This window comes from Rhinoraja longicauda, chromosome 27 (genome assembly GCF_053455715.1).
Source record: "Rhinoraja longicauda isolate Sanriku21f chromosome 27, sRhiLon1.1, whole genome shotgun sequence".
Taxonomy (NCBI): domain Eukaryota; kingdom Metazoa; phylum Chordata; class Chondrichthyes; order Rajiformes; family Arhynchobatidae; genus Rhinoraja; species Rhinoraja longicauda.
In genome coordinates this window covers 2,558,911-2,577,551 of record NC_135979.1, presented here as the reverse complement: position 1 = coordinate 2,577,551, position 18,641 = coordinate 2,558,911, and the positions used below count along the sequence as shown (strand labels likewise).

General features: G+C 41.7%; 1 protein-coding gene across 2 annotated transcripts in view; it reads left to right on the top strand.

Annotated features, from left to right (window-relative positions):
* The window catches only part of taf12 (TAF12 RNA polymerase II, TATA box binding protein (TBP)-associated factor), a 36,631-nt gene that overhangs the window by 9,167 nt on the left and 8,823 nt on the right, over nt 1-18,641 (top strand). Inside the window, exons 2-5 of one of the 2 annotated variants that reach the window (XM_078423058.1) lie at nt 1,354-1,435; nt 12,108-12,359; nt 15,061-15,138; nt 17,213-17,327. In XM_078423058.1, coding sequence (XP_078279184.1) covers nt 1,367-1,435; nt 12,108-12,359; nt 15,061-15,138; nt 17,213-17,327 — 514 coding nt within the window. In that variant the 5' untranslated portion in view covers nt 1,354-1,366. The remainder of the gene's footprint in view (nt 1-1,353; nt 1,436-12,107; nt 12,360-15,060; nt 15,139-17,212; nt 17,328-18,641) is intronic. The other variant, XM_078423059.1, reaches the window with a different exon arrangement.

Below are 18,641 nucleotides of genomic sequence, written 5' to 3'. Positions count from 1 at the left end.
ATCTAGAGCAGCGGATGCAATAGATTAGGTTGGAGGAGGTGCAGGAGAACCTTTGTCTCACCTGGAAAGACTGTTTGGGTCCTTGGATGGAGTTGAGGGGGGAGGTAAAGGGACAGGTGACAAGGCATCTCGTGCGGTTGCAGGGGAAAGTGCCCGGGGTTGGGGTGGTTTGGGTAGGAAGGGACGAGTGGAGCAGGGAGTTCCGGAGGGAACGGTCTCTGCGAAACGCAGAGAGGGGAGGGGATGGGAAGATATGGCCAGTGGTGGGGTCCCGTTGTAGGTGACGGAAATGTTGGTGGATGATATGTTGGATCCGCTGGCTGGTGGGGTGGAAGGTGAGAACGAGGGGGATTCTGTCCTTGTTGCGAGTGGGGGGAGGGGGAGCAAGAGCGGAGCTGCAGGATGTAGAAGAGACCCTAGTGAGAGCCTCATCTATAATGGAGGAAATGCTTTCGGAATGGTCTTACTGAAGCCTTGTACAAGATGTTCAAGATGTCTGCTCCTGAAGTCAACACCTCTCTAACAAAAGGTAGACACAAAATGCTGGAGTAACTCAGCAGGACAGGCAGCTTCTCTGGAGAGAAGGAATGGGTGACGTTTCGGGTCGAGACCCTTCTTCAGACTGATCTGAAGAAGGGTCTCGACCCGAAACATCATCCATTCCTTCTCTCCCGAGATGCTGCCTGACCCGCTGAGTTACTCCAGCGTTTTGTGTCTACCTTCGATTTAAACCAGCATCTGCAGTTTTTTTCCTACACCTCTCTAACAAAGACTGACTTACCACTTGTCTTCATAACTCCTTGGTGCACCTGAATGTTTGCTTTCATTGACAGATGTTAGATTGCGATCCAGTCCTAATCGCAAATCATAATCCTAACTTGTTCATAAAGCACCCCACCCACCAAGTTTAGGGTGTTTTAATGTTGTTAACATCGCTAATGCAGCGCACAGACAAGAATTAAACCTTACATGTAGATTTTAAAACTTTTCTGCCCTTGTTTGTAGTTTCTTAAAGTTTGCTCTTAACTCTACCAGCCGAGGTAATTAATTTCCTCTACTGGGGAGACAGGAAATATGGCAAAGGGTATGGATAGCTGCATCTCTCCAAGACCACTTCCATCTTCCACCTTTTTATATTTAAATTAAATTCCTTCATGAAATGATCATTATAAATTGGATGACATTGTTTAGATGACAAAATTAACAATTATGTTTGATGATGAACTAATCCTGCATTACTAATGTAAACCTGCAGAGAATCTTTAATTTGTTGTACATAGACATTTTAAAGTTTTCACGGTGTAGAAATTGATTTAAACCTACCGTGGCCTAATCCTTGCTGTTTGTTTCTAGGCAGCATGTCACAATGAACTCCACATTATCTGGGCCTACAGCAGTAGCTGATGTGATTAAAGATCTAGACACTCAGATAGCAGTAAGTAATGCCTGAGTTGGTCCTGACTGGTGTGAGAGAATGCAGAATTAAAACATGGACAGGGTTTTTGCTGTAGTGTTTACTTCCTGGTTCAGACAATGATTTGCTTGGAAATGTTTTGTGACTACAATAGAGTATTGCAGGAGGGCTTTTGAGGCTTTTACTAAGTACGTCATAAACCAGCAATATTATTTCTGCAATCTTTTTCTTGCCTTTACATGGGCACTGTTACTTTAGTTTAGAGATAGAGCGTGGAAACAGGCCCTTTGGCCCACCAAATCCACGCCGACCAGCGATCCCCACTCACTTACACTAACCTACACACACGAGGGACAATTTACAATTATACCAAGCCATTCCCTCTCTCCTAGATGCTGCCTGACCTGCTGAGTTACTCCAGCATTTTGTGATATCTTTGATTATACCAAGCCAATTAATCTACAAACCTGTACGTCTTTGGAGTGTGGGAGAAAACCAGAGATCCCGGAGAAAACCCATGCAGATCATGGGGAGAACGTACAAACTCTGTACAGATAGCACCCATAGTCAGGATCAAACCCAGGTCTCTGGTGCTGTAAGGCAGCAACTGTACCGCTGCTCCAAGTTAGTATGAGTGTCAGCAGGCTGTTTGACCTTGGAGGGTTGCATACCGACCTTGCTCTTCTGAAATTGCCCCTTTGTGGATTAATAGGTAATGAAGAGAAGCTCATAGGGTCCCACTGCTTCCCCCCCCCCCCCCCCCCAAGATTGAGGTCAATAAATTCAGCCGACTGAGATCTAAATTTTAGACTTTTTGGTCTGAAGAATTCTCCATATTAAATAACTGACCTATTCCATATCCTGAACAAAATTCTGTTACTGGTCAACATTAAAATACTCATCAGCAAAGACAAGAGTGATGTAAGGGAAAGAGATATACTTTCAATCCTGAAAAAATAATATTTCTGACCACAAAATCTGTGCAGTACCTGATAATTAGTTGTGTTGTGTGGAACAGTCCTATTATCCAGAAAATTATGAAAGTTAAAGTATTGTTAAATAAATTTGCACTGCCACACCAGTGTGATCTGCAAATCGGCATTTATACTGTAACACTAGTCCACAGCCTTCTTTCAGAATACAGGACCAAAAAGAGATGCAATTTGCTGCTTGTTTTTAAAGGCAACGTTAATTCTCAATGCCGAAAAAGATAGAGGTGTTGACTAATAACCCATTCAGAACACCGTTGTCCTTATTTTATTGAGTGTGAGTGCTTGCATGTCTTTAGCTACTGGACAAGTACAACAATCAGGAACAATTGTAAACTGCTCTTTTCAGAATAAAAGGGCACATCCACTTTCATTTGCTCTGTAATATGTGGGTCAGTACAACTTTCTTGGATTGATTCTGTGTCAGTTGTTACCACTGTTCACTTTTTAAAAAAACAGTAGTTGCAGTTTGGAATCTTAACACTCCGTAATTCTGGTCCACCTTGGCGTACGCAATCTCCCTTGGCGTACACGCAAATGTTGTTGCCAAACATTGAGACGTAGAAAATAGGTGCATGGGGAGTCCATTTGGCCCTTCGAGCCAGCACCGCCATTGTGATCATGGCTGATCATCCACAATCAGTAACCTGTGCCTGCCTTCACCCCATATCCCTTGATGCCACTAGCCCCTAGAGCTCTACCTAACTCTCTTTGAAATTCATCCAATGAATTGGCTTCTGTGGCAGAGAATTCACAAATTCACTACTCTCTGGGTGAAAAAGTTTCTTCTCACCTCAGTTTTAAATGGCCTCCCCTTCATTCTTTAACTCCCCTTCCCATTCCCAAACTACCCTTTCTGTCCTGGGCCGCCTCCACTGTCAGAGTGAGGCCACACGCAAATAGGAGGAACAGCACCTTATATTTTGCTTCGGCAGCTTACAACCCAGCGGTATGAATATTGATTTTTCTCATTTCAAGTAACCTTTGCATCCCCTCTCTGTCTCTCCCCCACCCTAGTCATCCTGCCTGTTCCACTGTTCGTATCCATATTATCCTACGTTTTCACCTCCTCCACAGCCAACAGTGGACCATTGTGGGCTCCACCTTTCCTTGGTCATCGGTGCCGACTCTGATTTGTTCTGAACCTTTTCATACTTATAATTTGCCTCTCCCCTGACTGTCTGGAGAAGGGTTTCGACCCGAAATGTCAGCTATTCCTTTTCCCCAGAGATGCTGCCTGACCCACTGAGTTACTCCAGCATTTTGTGTCTATATACCATATCTCTACCCCTCTATCTCTACCCCTCTTCATCCATTATATATAATCAGACTCCCTGATGATGTTTTACGACCTGAACACAATTTTAAAAACATTGATTTTAAAGCAATGTCTGACTCTAGCACATTTAAATCACGGAATGGTTCAGTAATGTAAGTAGCCCATTCAGAACCTAAATGGTGGATAAATCTGACATGCTTATTTGTTGTTCATTTTTCCAAAGTTGTCATTAAGGCTTAAGAATGGCCGTAAATGGACATGAATTTACATATTGAGATCAACTCTGTGTATTTCTGGCTCAAGATACCGGGGTTGCCTGAAATGTAGAAGTGAAGTCGATAGTTAACCAGCCTTCAGTTGCAAGAAAGTTCTGCAGAATATGTAGAGCATTCCTCCAGTATCTAGATTCAGCAAAAAAAATCATTACTAATTGCCTCTATTGTCCAATTCAGTAGAAAATATTTGTTGTGTTAACATTGTAAATGTGTTTGTTTTCATTGCCAGCACAGACAACTTACTCAAACCAAATTATGAGAAACTTGCTGTTGGTGATTAAAATTGTTATTAGCTGAAATACATCTGAACAAGATTATCAGTAGAAAAAGGACACAAAGTGTTGGAGTAAACTCAACGAGTTCGACAGCATCTCTGGAGAACATGAATAGGTGATGTTTCGGGTTGGGTTCTTCAGACTCCCAATCTGAAATGTCAACTATCCATGTTCTCCAGAGATGCTGCCTGACCCACTGAGCTACTCTCACACTTTATCTTTCCTGGCAAACCGGCATCTGCTGTTCCTTGTGTCTCCAGATTATCAGTAAGCTTATTAAGTAATGTTAGTGTCAACTTTGTAAAGTTAAGAATTAGTACCTAATAAAACCATATCAAATAATATATCAATTGATTGTAACCAAACTGCGCATTCATGCAGTAATTTTTCACTCTTGCTTATTAAGTCTCTCTAACTCTGTCTTAAAATTATTCAAAGACTGTTTCCACTGGCTTTTTTGGGAATAAGTTCCAAAGACCCCTGATCCAATGCGAGGTTAAATTACACCTGATCTCGCTTTTAAATGAGCAATCCCTTATTTTTATACAATGACCTCCCGTTCTAGTTTCTCCTGCAAGACGCTACATGGAAATGTAGGGTTTAGAAGCAGGAGTAGGCCATTTGACTCTTTGTGCTTTCTCTCCCATTCAGTAAAAATCAGTGCTAATCATCCTAATTCAATATCAGTCCTTGCTTTCCCCCCTCCCCCTTGCACTTCCTTATGTCGAATAGGTTTCTATAGGTTCACCACTCTTTAACTGAAAAATTATCTCCAGCTCAATCCTAAACAGTCTAATCTGACCTTTGGTTGTGATCCCTTATTCTGAGTTTCCCCAACATTGTGCACGTCTTTTTTACATCTAGTTTGCCAGATCCCACCACGATTTTAAGAAGTTCAATGGGGTCCCTTCTCATTCTCTAAATTTGAAATATAAATCCAATCATGATTTTTTTTTAAAAAGACACAAAGTACTGGAGTAACTCAGGGTGTTAAGCAACATCCCTGGAGAACATGGATAGGTGGCGTTTTGGATCGGGACCCTTCCCAGACAGGATCCCGACCCGAAACGTCACTTATCCATGTTCTCCAGAAATGCTACCTGACCCAACTGAGTACTCCAGCACTTTGTGTCTTTTTTGGTAAAACAACATCTGCAGTTCCTTGTTTCTGCCAAGCATGAGTAACTAGATTTAAAAATCATTGAAAGAACTGAGCATTTATTATTTTCATTACTGCCCATCCATCCATTTTATAGTATAGTAAATATTATTTGATATATTGAATCTTTTAACTGTGGCTATTTGCCTACTTGTATCAGCACAATTTGAAAAGCATTTTCTAGCCAGTGCAACTGAACCCGTTCTGCTGAATGGATCTTGAATTACAGTAAAAAGCTTCATCCTTGGGTTGTAAAAGAAGTGTCAAATGAGACAGATGGCCAATGTGTTGGTTTCAATTTTTCAAAGTTCTTTGGATTTGGCATGTTCCATTAGGCTGAAAAATAGCAAACGTAACTCCTTTATTCAAAATAAGAAAAAACATTGGCAAATAACCTTCTGCTCCCTGTCTTCCTCTTATTTTGAATAAAGGAGTTAAATTTGCTGGCTTCCAATCTTTTATGCTAATTTCAAGATCAGTTCAGCCACAGTAGATTCAATTGAGCTGGTTAGAGAATGTTTATTAAATTGTGCCGGTATACTTAGCCACACAGCCACTATTGTAAATGTTCAATAAGTCCTTTTTAATGATTGTTAAGTCTGGTTACTCAAGTGGATGCCTGAAGATTCCAAATGCTTATGTTGTGTAAAGGCTAATTTCCACCTGCATTAATATAAATGGACTAAATAGTTCACTTCAATATACCAATGAATTTCTTTGGAATAGAAAGACGGTTATGTCCTCGGACACTGCCTGATTAGGCGAGTTCATAAACTGAAATTGCATTTTTGATTATGAAAAAATTACTGTGATCAAACCAGCCACATTTTTGTGCACTTTAGGCCCAATTTCCCAATCACTTTCATAATGAAAACTATACGATCAGTTTAATGAGCATTTTCCTTATTGTGGTGCAATCTGCCTGAAGTTCAGTTTAGTTTATTGTCACATGTACCAAGGTACAGTGAAAAGCTTTTGTTGCATGCTACCCAGTCAGCAGAAAGATAATACATGATTAATTGCAGTACCAGTATTTACAACAGCAACAGTCATGAGCTATATTGAAGAACCGTGTCGTTATTTGTTGTTGTTTGCTAAGAGGAACAATGTTATTACTGGGCATATGCCCAATGCCAGTATTCAGGGACTTGCAGTATGGTCAACTGTATGGATGCTTTGCTTAGACTGGAAAATTAACCCTGAATCACAGAATCAAAAATAAAAATAGATTTTCATTTCTTGAATAAAGTTTTGGGAAACATGATTTTAAAACTGCTTAAAACTTAGTATTTGCAAGAACTTAAGATAGAAATCCAAGATGTTTTATACAGAACAGTTCAGCACAGGAACGGGCCCTTCGGCATATAATGTCCAGGTTGAACATTATAGGGGAGAGGGAGACACAGAGATAAGGAAGGGGAGAGGGAGACACAGAGATAAGGAAGGGTAAGTTGTGAAAACAAGACATCAAAAGTGATGTGATCAAGGAAAATGTAGAATAGGTCATTGTTAGCTAGGAGAAGGTGACACCAAAGCAAACAAAAATATTGGTTATTGGTAACCTCAGTTAAACGATGGAATACTTTAACTGATCAGAAGCCAATTGGACTTAAAATGTACAATGCAATACAATGCGTTAATGGGTTGTGCAAAATCATTAATGCTTTTGGAGACTACAGCTCTTTTTAAACTAGGAAACCGTTTTCCTCAACATATGGCTTGTGAGTAGTTCAATGCAAACTCATATACTGGAGTTCACAATATCATTTAGAAACATAGCAACTTTAATAGATGTGTTTGTACATTAATCAGTAGAGCCAGGATTTTGCCATAAATGCCATGTGCCTTTTTATGCCTTTTTTGATGATTTTAGCAAGATAATGCCTTTTTTATGATCGAGTGCCTAAATCAGCCTTTTTTTGCCGTGTTAACATAACCTACAAGAAAATTTCCACCACTGGGGCGAAACCGGGGGGCGCACCATCAGTTGCTCATTCGTGGGTAGTGGACGAGGCCCCAGTCTTTTGCAGTCAGGCTGTGGGTGTTAAGTGGTGATTGGAGAGGGGTGGGTGGGGAAGGGTCCAGTCTTTTCAAACTGAAGTCAGGCTGTCAGTAGGTGTGCAGTGTTGGTTAGGAAGGGGCTACCAGGGTTAAGTTTATGTTTATCGAACCTGCAGTAGAACTCGTTCAGGTCGCTGGTCAGCTGACGATTGTCCAAGGAGCGGGGGGGTTCCTCTTGTAGCTGGTAATTTTTTGCAAGCCCTTCCAAACTGAAGCAGAGTCATTAGCTGAGAACTTGCTCCTCAACTTCTCAGAGTACCTTTCCTTGGCAGCTCTGATTCCCCTTCTCAGCTTGTACTTGGCCTGCCTGTAGAGGTCTGTATCCCCGCTCCTGTAGGATCTACTCCTGCAAGCGTCAAAACGCCTAAAGTCAAGTCAACGCCATGTAAAAAACTGAACGATTTGGTGAGGGTGTCCGGGAATGATATATTCTCTACAGACAATATGTCACAAAGCATGTGAGAAAGCAGTGAATCATGAGAAGAAATATTTCATTTCCCAGCATGTACAGACAGCTAAACACATTTTTAACTGTATTTTGGTGGTGGAAATACATGCCTTTTATGCCTTTTTTTGGCAATAAATGCCTTTTTGGTGCCTTTTTTGTAATTTTATTATGCATATTTGCCTGCCTATTTCAGAGATTTTTAGCGCCTAAACATCCTGGCTCTATTAATCAGTAATCTTAAAGTGAAAATGTACTTACTTGGCCAAGAAAAAAAAATCATTCGAAGGAAGACACAAAATGCTGGAGTAACTCAGCGGGTCAGGCAACATCTCGGGAAAGAAGGAACGGGTGACGTTTCGGGTCGAGACCCTTCAGATTGCATCTGCAGTTTTTTTCCTTAAAAAAATCATACGGTCTCTAACTGGCATCCACTGGTTAGCACTCTTTTCTCATGCCCAAACTAGTGAGGTTATGTTACCATCTGGCAATTATATTGCGTTTGAGCAATTAAATTTTTTTTTGGAATACATAACAGTGGAAAATCACTCCCATTTTGGGTGATTTCTTTTAAACATCATTCAAAATGTAGAGGCGTGGTCTTGGAGATTTTTGCATAAAATATTAGTGACAGTGCTGTGGCCAAGAGAAATGGAGGTAATTGGGTAATTCCCTGGTTGAAAGGGTTATGCACATAATTTATATATAACCATCTATCACTCACTTTATTTTTCTGGATAAAATATTCTGCCTTTATTAGCAGTAGTGCGTGCATCCTCTGTACTTTTAAGTATACCCTGCTTTCTGTGAAAATTAACTTATTTTTGCTGTACAAGAGTCCATTTGTTGTGACTTGGGTACAAAAACCCATCTCCATCCTATTGGTCAATGCGTTGTCATTAATAAATAGCTTGTTTAAATTATTTTAAGATAGACTAAAATAACTTTGTCTCAGCTGATAACCTAGAATCAAATGGCTCTGACAATTCAACTATTGAAGGATAATAATTTTCTTTCAATTATACTTCCATTTTCTGTTTGGCTTGCTCGCTTCACATTCTGTTGGATTTATTTACAGTACTATTGTCTCATTGACCAATAAATTATAATAGACTTGAGGTATGTACACAGTAATGAGAAAGTGAATTTAAACCTAATGTGTGAGTATAATAATCCATGACAGCTTGGAGTTACAACTTCTGCGTGAAAACTTATCAAAGAAGGCAGCACAGTGGCGCGGCGGTAAGTTGCTGCCTTACAGCGCCAGAGACCTGGGTTCGATCCTGACCATGGGTGCTGTCTGTACGGAGTGAGTTTGTATGTTCTCCCCGTGATTGCGTGGGTTTTCTCCAGGTGCTCCGGTTTCCTCCCACACTCCAAAGACATGCAGGTTTGATGGTTAGTTGGCTTTGGTAAAGATTGTAAATTGTCCCTAGTGTGTGTAGGACAGTGTTGGTGTACGGACCGGATGGGCTAAAGGTCCTGTTTACACGCTGTATCTCTCAACTAAACTAAGATCGGGATCAAGGAAATTTTAGTTTCTGTTTTCGTACCAGTGGGCGGTTCAATATCAAGTCCAAAAAGTAGAGAGTATTCCATGCATTAGTGTTGGCAAACTTTATGACTAATCACAAGACACTGTCGAAACTAAATTAGTTACTCCTAACAAAAGGAAAATATTTATTAACAGTCATCTCTTCGCTGCTGAACAAACTGGGGTGGAGTTTATTTTGTTTCTGAACATGAAAAATATTTTCACTTGTTTGATCTGAGTTTATGTTAGATCATATGAAAGCTTGACTTATATAGTTCTTTGCAGTCTGTCAAGATGATTTCAACATTAGTTATTCTTGTAAATTTAAGTCAGAGAAATTAGAGTTCCTTGGGCATGGAAGAGCACGCCAATAAATGGTGTTTTGCAAGATATTTGATTTAACACATATTCAACAGTTTTGTAACATATTCAATATTTTGTTGATGCATCTACACCGAGTGCAATTTTACTAAAGAGATCAGAAAACCTGTCTACAAAACAAGGCAAAGAAATTAACCTGGAGTTAAGGATCTCCTCATGTGATAACGTGCCATGGGGTGCTTGGCCTACTTAATGCTCTCATCACAAACTCGTGTTAATTTGATAAATGCCAACTAATTCTGTGAAAAAAATTACAATTGGGTTTCAAGTCTGCTGATGTAAATACTAGCAAATAAAAATAAGGACACGCATTCCTTCTATCCAGTGATGTTGCCTGTCCCGCTGAGTTACTCCAGCATTTTGTGTCTATCTTCGGTAGAAACCAGTATCTACTGTTCCTTCCTACACAAGGGCAAATTGCTGTTTGTCAACTGTATCAACAATTTGGATTTGAATGTACAAGGCATGATTAGTAAGTTTGCAGATGACACTAAAATAAAAGGTATTGTAGATAGTAAAGAAAGTTATCAAGAATTACCGCAAGATCTTTATCGACTGGGCAGATGGGACGAGGAATGGCGAATGAAGATTAATTCAGATAAGTGTGAGGTCATGCATTTTGCAAAGTCAAACTAAGGCAGGACCTTCACCGAGTAGTGCGTTCGGCAGAGAGTAGTGCGTTCGGCAGAACGCACCATGGGAACTACACGCACCCCCCTGCAGGACCTATACATCAGGAGGTGTAGATCGAGAGCAAGCAAGATTATGAGGGACCCCTGCCACCCCAGCAACGGACTGTTCCAGATGCTACGGTCAGGCAAGCGCCTCCGCTGTCACACTGTGAAAACGGAGAGGATGAGACGGAGTTTCTTCCCACAGGCCATCAGGACTGTTAACTTTTATAACTCCAGGGACTAAATTTTGTCTTCTCTGTATTAACTATTAACTTTATTTATATGCTGTAACTGTAATTCTTTTTTGTGCACAATCCGCAGGCATTGCCACTTTTATTTCACTGCACATCGTATATGTGCATGTGACAAATAAACTTGACTTGACTTGACTTGACTTGATAGTGCCCTAGGGAATGTTGTAGAGCAGAGGGATCTGTGTACTAATATAGAGTTTCCTGAAAGTGGCACTGCAGATAGATAAGGCCATTGAGCTAGAACGGGTGCAAAGAAGATTTATGAGGATGTTATCTGAACTCGAGGGCTTCAGCTCTAGGGAGAGGTTGGGCAGGCTAATACTTAGCAGGAAGATGAGTAGTGATCTTATCGAGGTGTATAAAATCATGAGAGGAATAGATATGGTGAATGCGCAGTCCCGGGTAAGGAAACAGGAACTGGAGGGTTAAGCTTAAGATGATTGGGCAAAGATTTAAACCTGAGGGGCAACTTTGTCACACAGATGGGTGGATACATGGAACAAATTGCCAGAGGAGGAGGTTGAGGCAGGTACAATAACAACATTTCAAAGACATTTGGACAGGTAAATAGATGGGAAAGGTTGAGAGGAATATGAGCGAAACGCAGGGACTAACTTAGATGGGGTGTCTTGGTCAGCATGGATGAGTTGAGCTGAAGGTCCTGTTTCCATGCTGTATGACTGACTAAATGGGACTAGCTTGGATGCGCATCTGAGTTAGGCCTTTTTCTGAAGTTTCTGTGCCGCATGGCTCTACTGAAGCATAGTTTTTTAACCTGCTCATGCCAAACAAGCCTTCAGTTTATCAAAATGTCTTGTGCTAGTATTCCATTGAGGCTGTGGGTTCTGACAAGTATACTCGTAGCTCCTGTTTATGTCTTGTCATGCCTGTGTTCTTATCGAGTCCACATCGCAAGATTAGAAATTGGTCAGCCAGAGCTGAACACAGTTCTCGGCATCTGCATACAATGGCGTCTTGAGCTTCTTGTGCGTGGTGGTGGAAAGATTGGTGGAAACAGGGCCGCGACGTGAACGCTCTTTCCTTGACCCCATGCCTGTGTTGAGCAGTACTGAAACAGTACTTCTGCACAAAATTTGTCATCCTTGCCAACCTGCAGATGAGGGTTGTTAGATGTGAGAGGCAGAGTGGTGCAGGAGTGGGCGGTCCCTCGCAGTTCTAGCCACTTGGGTTCAATTTTGCCCTTTGATTTTGACCGGAAGGTATATGCTAAAAATAAACTCTTTGTTAAAAATGTTTTGACCATCTTAACATCTCAAAACATAGATTTGGAACATGCTGCATTTAACAATTGACAATGTGCTCCACGCCATAAGTAACAATTTGCTTTGTTTTAATGTTTTGAACAGTTAATTGGTCCTGGCCCGCACACCCCGAAGCAGAAACAGGATTTGGAGAAACTGAATGATTTAAAGGCCAAAGCCCAACAGATTATGAACCAGTTTGGACCTGCAACTCTTATCAATTTGACAAACTTTCCCTCAATAAAGCCTGATCCCTCGAGTACACCGCCTCCCAATACAATGGCGAACAGTGCTGCTGTGGTAAAGATACCTGGAACACCAGGCTCAGGAGGACGCATGAGTCCAGAAGGCAACCAGGTACAATAATTTTAAGGTTTGAATATTATTGAATTACTATTAAACCCAAAGTACTGGTGCAACATCACCGGGATAACTATCTTCACATCAGTCTGAAGAAGGGTCTCGACTTGAAACGTCACCCATTCCTTCTCTCCAGAGATGCTGCCTGACCTGCTGAGTTACTCCGGCATTTTGTGATGCCCGGGATAACTATCTACCTCTTTGATGACCCTCGGACGTTTTTTGATCAGACTTTATGGGCTTTACCTTGCACTAAATGTTATTCCCATATCATGTGTCTATAAACTGTATAGAAACACAAAGTACAATGGAGCACCCAGTGGAGCGGGGATACAGGAGGAAGGACACTGAAGGACCTGATGTGGGGGGACCGCCGTGAGGGGGGGGTGGGGAGAACAATGGAGGACCTGGCGTGGGGGATCGCTGTGAGGGGGGGTGGGGAGAACAATGGAGGACCTGGCGTGGGAGGATCACTGTGAGTGTGGGGAAGGGGGGGTGAAGTTACTTTGTAACTTTGTCAGTACTATTTGTGTGGGGACTATTTGCATACCTTGAGTATGCAAACAAAGAATTTCACTGTGGCTTGTCACATGTGACAATAAAGTATTCCACTGTAAATGGCTGGATTGTAATCATGTATTGTCTTTCTGCTGACTGGATAGCACACAACAAAAGTTTTTCATTCTACCTCGGAACTGAAACTGATAAGTGCGCAGCCAAGAAAACCAAGCCCACAGCCAAAGTAGCACAAAAAAACCTACCTGCACATGTTGCCAAACACACGAGCTAAACTTTTACCCCAGAAGCCCAATCCCAATGAGAATCTAAAATGCCTTTACACAACTAAACTATGGGACCTCAAAAACTAGACCAAAATGTGCCAGTATGTCATTGGGGTTATCACCCTTCACCGGTGCTTCGTTGAGTTAGCCCCACAACAATATCCTGTTTAGTTTGAATTTTATAATGATTTGTCGTGCAATTGAATTTGATACATGGGTTAACTAGTACAGTGCTATAAAAAAGACAACATGCTGGAGTAACTTGATGGAAAACATGAATAGGCGACATTTCACGGCGGGATCCTTCTTCTGACAGGGATATGGTGGATAAATTATAACATTCACTTTTAGATGCCTTAATTAATGATGTGGAGATCTGAATTTAATTTCAATAAATCCTGAAGTTTTTAAATAGTAATGTTGAAGGAATGAAATTTGTCATAAAAGCCTATTGGGAGCATTAATTGGAATCTGCTGCTTTTAACTGATCTGGTCAAATGCGACTCCAGATCCTTCATTTCCCTCTATCCTTCCGACTTGGCCAGTTTAAGGAAGGGAGTGTTGAGGATCTGCTGCCCTTATCTTGCAAAGTAAAACTGTTCAGTGACTCAAAACTAATCGGGCTTTTCCTGCGAAAATCTCAGTTGTGAGCAGCAGAAGTGATGCTTTTTTTAAAAATCATTAAATTTGCGCACAAAACTAGAGTTCTTGGCACATCATTTGCACTGTGAAATGCTCAAATATTTAGACATCTGGTCATTTGGATTGCTTTGAATCCCCGGGAGGGAAAGAATGTTTGAGGAGGTGGGGGATGAGTACAAGTATGGATCCTGTTGATGTAATCTGAAGTTCCAAGCACATTTGTGAATTTGCAGTTATTAGCACCAAGGAACTAAGTGCCAGGTAGACACAAAATGCTGGAGTAACTCAGCAGGCCAGGCAGCTTCAATGGCTAGAGATGCTGCCTGCCCCGGTGAGTTACTCCGGCATTTTATGTCTACCTTCGATTTAAACCAGCATCTACAGTTCTTTCCTACAGGAACGAAGTGCCAGCAGGTGCACTGATGTATTCTGCTTACTAGAAATAGATAGATTTACACGTTTATTATCATACATATGAGTTGCAGAATTAGGAATTTTATTTGGAACACATTATCTCCTTTAAAAAGGACACCGTGCTGGGGTAACACATTGGATCAGGCAGCATCTCTGGAGAACGTGGATAGTGACAGGCTCGAGACCCTTCTTCAGACTGATAGGTGACATTTTAGGTTGAGACCTTTCTTTAGACTGACAGTGTCTGAAGAAGGGTCTAGACCCGGAACGTCACCTATCCATGTTTTCCAGAGATGCTGCCTGACCCGCCGAGTTACTCAAGCACTCTGTGAAACGTCACCTAACCATGTTCTCCAGAGATGCTACCTGAACCGCTGAGTTACTAACGTCACCTATCCATGTTCTCCAGAGATGCTGCCTGAACCGCTGAGTTACTAACGTCACCTATCCATGTTCTCCAGAGATGCTGCCTGACCCGCTGAGTTACTCCAGCACTCTGTGAAACGTCACCTATCCATGTTCCCCAGAGATGCTGCCTGACCCGCTGAGTTACTCCTGCACTCTGTGAAACGTCACCTATCCACGTTCTCCAGAGATGCTGCCTGAACCGCTGAGTTACTAACGTCACCTATCCACGTTTTCCAGAGATGCTGCCTGACCTGCCGAGTTACTCCAGCACTTTGTGTCCTCCTGTGCATTTACCAGCATCTGCAGTTGTTTCTACATTATCTTCCCTGTAGACTTGTGTGCTTTTCCAACAAGGGTGTGGCCTCCTTTCGATATAGAATAGGCACTTGGTACACATTTTACTGTCTGTCATTTTAGCATCTGCTTATTGTTTGTGTTAACTCCTTATTTAGGTCTTGAGCAAGAAGAAACTCCAGGATCTGGTACGGGAAATTGATCCAAATGAACAACTTGATGAAGATGTTGAAGAAGTAAGTTTTGCAAGTGTTCATAGTCTTAAAAATGCAAAGCACTAGCTCATTATCTTTAAAACAAAATCTTTGAAATCTCTGTTCCTTAAATGGCTTGTTCTGGGAGAAATTGAATTTCTCACTCGGTCACAAGAGGAGGCTGTTTTTCCCATCGTATCATAAGTTATCAAAGCAGAATATGGCCGTTCGGTCCACCAACTCTGCTCCGCCATTCAATCGTGGCTGATCTATCTCTGAGCCTCTTAACCCCACTCTCCTGCCTTCTCCCCATAACCCTGACATCCGTACTAATCAAGGATCTGCCTTAAAAATACCCATTGACTTGTCCTCCACAGCCTTCTGCGGCAATGAATTTCACAGATTCACCACCCTCTGACTAAATAGCAATCTTTTATCTTCGGAATGTTGCAGTGCTCTTGTCTCTGATTTTTCCTTCCTGCCATTATTTTAGAAGCCTTAAAATTGAAACTTATTACTTAATCCCTGCATCATCTCGTGCATTGTCCTTTCCTGATAATGCTCGACCTTCAGCTCGTCATCTAGGTTTGCTGATGAATAATTTTAAAGAACTAGTTTCTCCCTTTTTGGGGGATAGTTGCATGATCCCTGGTTATGTCAAATTGAGCATCAGATTTTCAATTTATATTAAAGAGGGGGGAAGAAAATATATGTACGCTGAGAAGATGTGGGCGGGAGAGTGGCACAGCCTCACAGCGCCAGAGACCTGGGTTCGATCCTGTCCTTGGGTGCTGTCTGTGTGTAGTTTGCACGTTCTCCCTGTGACCTTGTGGGCTTTTTCTGACATCTCAAAGTCGTGTGGGTTTGTAGGTTAATTGGCCCTCTGTAAATTGCCCCTAGTGTGTAAGGTGGATGAGAAAGTGAGATAACATAGAGCTAGTGTGAATGGTCGGGATAGACACGGTGGGCCGAAGGGCATATTTCCATACCATATCTCTAATAAAAAATATATGGGACCAGAAAAGTATCTTTTGGTTGTTTTAATAGAGCAATGCTTGAATGCACTTTAGTGTTTAGCTGTATAAATCATGAAGCTTCGGTCTCTGATGTACTTCGTTAATAGAACAATACTGGTGGGAGTACTTTGCTGCTGCTGCTGTAAACAAATCCTTGTTGAAAACCTAAGGATAAATGTTGAACCCAATCGAGTTCAGCTGTATTCTCTGGCAGTATCAGTTAATTAAAGACAGTCAGGCATAAGAATCCTACAATATCCACAAAACTGTTCAATTCAGTTCAGCGATACAGCGTAGAAATAGGCCAATCAGCCGACCGAGTCCGCGCAGATCAGCGATCCCCGCACACTGGGTTAATTGGTCGTCTGTAAATTGTCCCTAGTGTGGAGTGTAGAACTAGTGTGCGTGGTACTTGCTAGTCTGCGGGGACTTGGTCGGCCGAAGTGCCTGTTTCCATGCTGTACCTCCAAAGTCTAACCATTTCCCACTGTGGGTGCTGTCTGTACGGAGTTTGTACGTTCTCACTTATACCGCGTGGGTTTCCTATAGATGCTCCAGTTTCTTCCCACATCCCAAAGACGTGCAGGTTTGTCGGTCAATTGTCCCTCTGTAGTGTGTAGCCTAGAACTACAAACCTGCTCGTCTTTGGGATGTGGGAGCAAACCAGAGCTCCCAGAGGAAACCCACGCGGTCACGGAGACCGTAAAAAACTCCGTACAGACAGACGCGTATGTCTGACCTGCTAAGATTACAAAATGTTTATTTTTTAAATTCTTCCCACGACACTAGAGGGAGCTAATAACTAATGTATTGTAATGTTTGTACTAATCCACAGTGATGCCAATGTACATTATAATCTTAAGAATTGATCTTTATTTGTCTTTGCTATTGGATTATAATTTTGCTGAAAACATTTGCTGATAATTGAGTGAGCAGCTGTTACGTGAAGTATTTCTTTGAAGATTTATTGGTGACATTGGTGTGTGGCTATGCTTGGTTGCCACATGAGCCATCTAAATAAAACCTGAAATGAAGTTTGCATTGGACCTCTGGTTGAAGGGCTGTTCATGAGGAAAGATTTTTGTTTCTCTCTCACACAGATGCTTTTGCAGATTGCTGACGATTTTATTGAAAGCGTAGTGAGTGCCGCTTGTCAGCTCGCACGCCACCGGAAGTCAAACACACTGGAAGTCAAGGATGTTCAGTTGCACCTTGGTACGTTTTGGAAAAGTATTTTTATTATATAGCCTGTTGTGCTGCTGCAAGTAAGAATGTCATTGCAGTGTTTTCAATGCATGACAATTACTCTCTCTTGACTCCCTCTTCACTCTCTTAAAGGCATAACATGCAGCTGGCTGGAAAGATCTTTGATTTGTCTCAACTCTCTTCAGCCAGTCAAATATTTGGATTTAGACTTAGATTTTTTTTAAGATTTAGAGATACAGTGCAGAAACAGGCCCTTCGGCCCATCGGGTCCGCGCCGCCCAGCGATCCCCTCACACTAACACTAGTCCTACACCCACTAGGGACAATTTTTACATTTACCCAGCCAATTAACCTACATACCTGTACGTCTTTGGAGTGTGGGAGGAAACCGAAGATCTCGGAGAAAACCCATGCAGACAGCACCCAAGGTCAGGATTGAACCCAGGTCTCTGGCACTGTAAGGCAGCAACTCTAGCGCTGCCTTGTCGCCCTAATCTCCTGAATCTGTGGTCAACGCAGGAAACCAAGTGGGAGATTTATTTGCAATAATGACAAGATACTAAACTATAACTTCCAACACGTATTATTATCCTTTCATCAGATAGATTTTACCATAGACTCGATTTAGGTTTAGGTTTATTATTGTCACATGTATCGAGGTACAGTGAAAAGCCTTGTTTTGAGTGTTGTCCAATCAAATCATGTAATGCTATACATAAATACAATCAAGCAAAACCCAAGTATAATAGGTAGAACAGAATAAAATATACAAAGTGCAGCTAAAGAGCTGCTGCCTCACTGTGCCACAAACCTGTGTTCGATCCTGACCTCGGGTGCTGTCTTTGTGGAGTTTGCACGTTCTCCATGTGACCATGTGGGTTTCCTCCGGGTGCTCCAGCTTCCTTGCACATCCCAGAGATGTGCCGGTTTGTAGGTTAATCGGGCCCTCTGCAAATTGCCCCGTAGTGTGTAGGGAGTGGATGAGAAAATGGGATAGCATTGGGGTGATTGATGGTCGGAGTGGACACGGTGGGATGAGGGGGGCTATTTCCACGATAAATCTCTTTAAAAAAATATACAGTTCTCAACATTGTTGTACGCCAGTCTGAGAGTAGTTGTATGCTTTGGTACTTCTGTCTCAATAATTCCATTTACGAATGTATTGTGCTATAATATCCTTATTGGTTTTATTGAAAAACCTTAAACACTGAGACTTCCACAGGCATTTCAGTAATATTGGAATTTAATTCCCAAACCTTTAGAAGGGAAAAGGATAGATTGATGGAAATTGGTAATCGGTCGGTCAGCATCAAGTAGAGAATT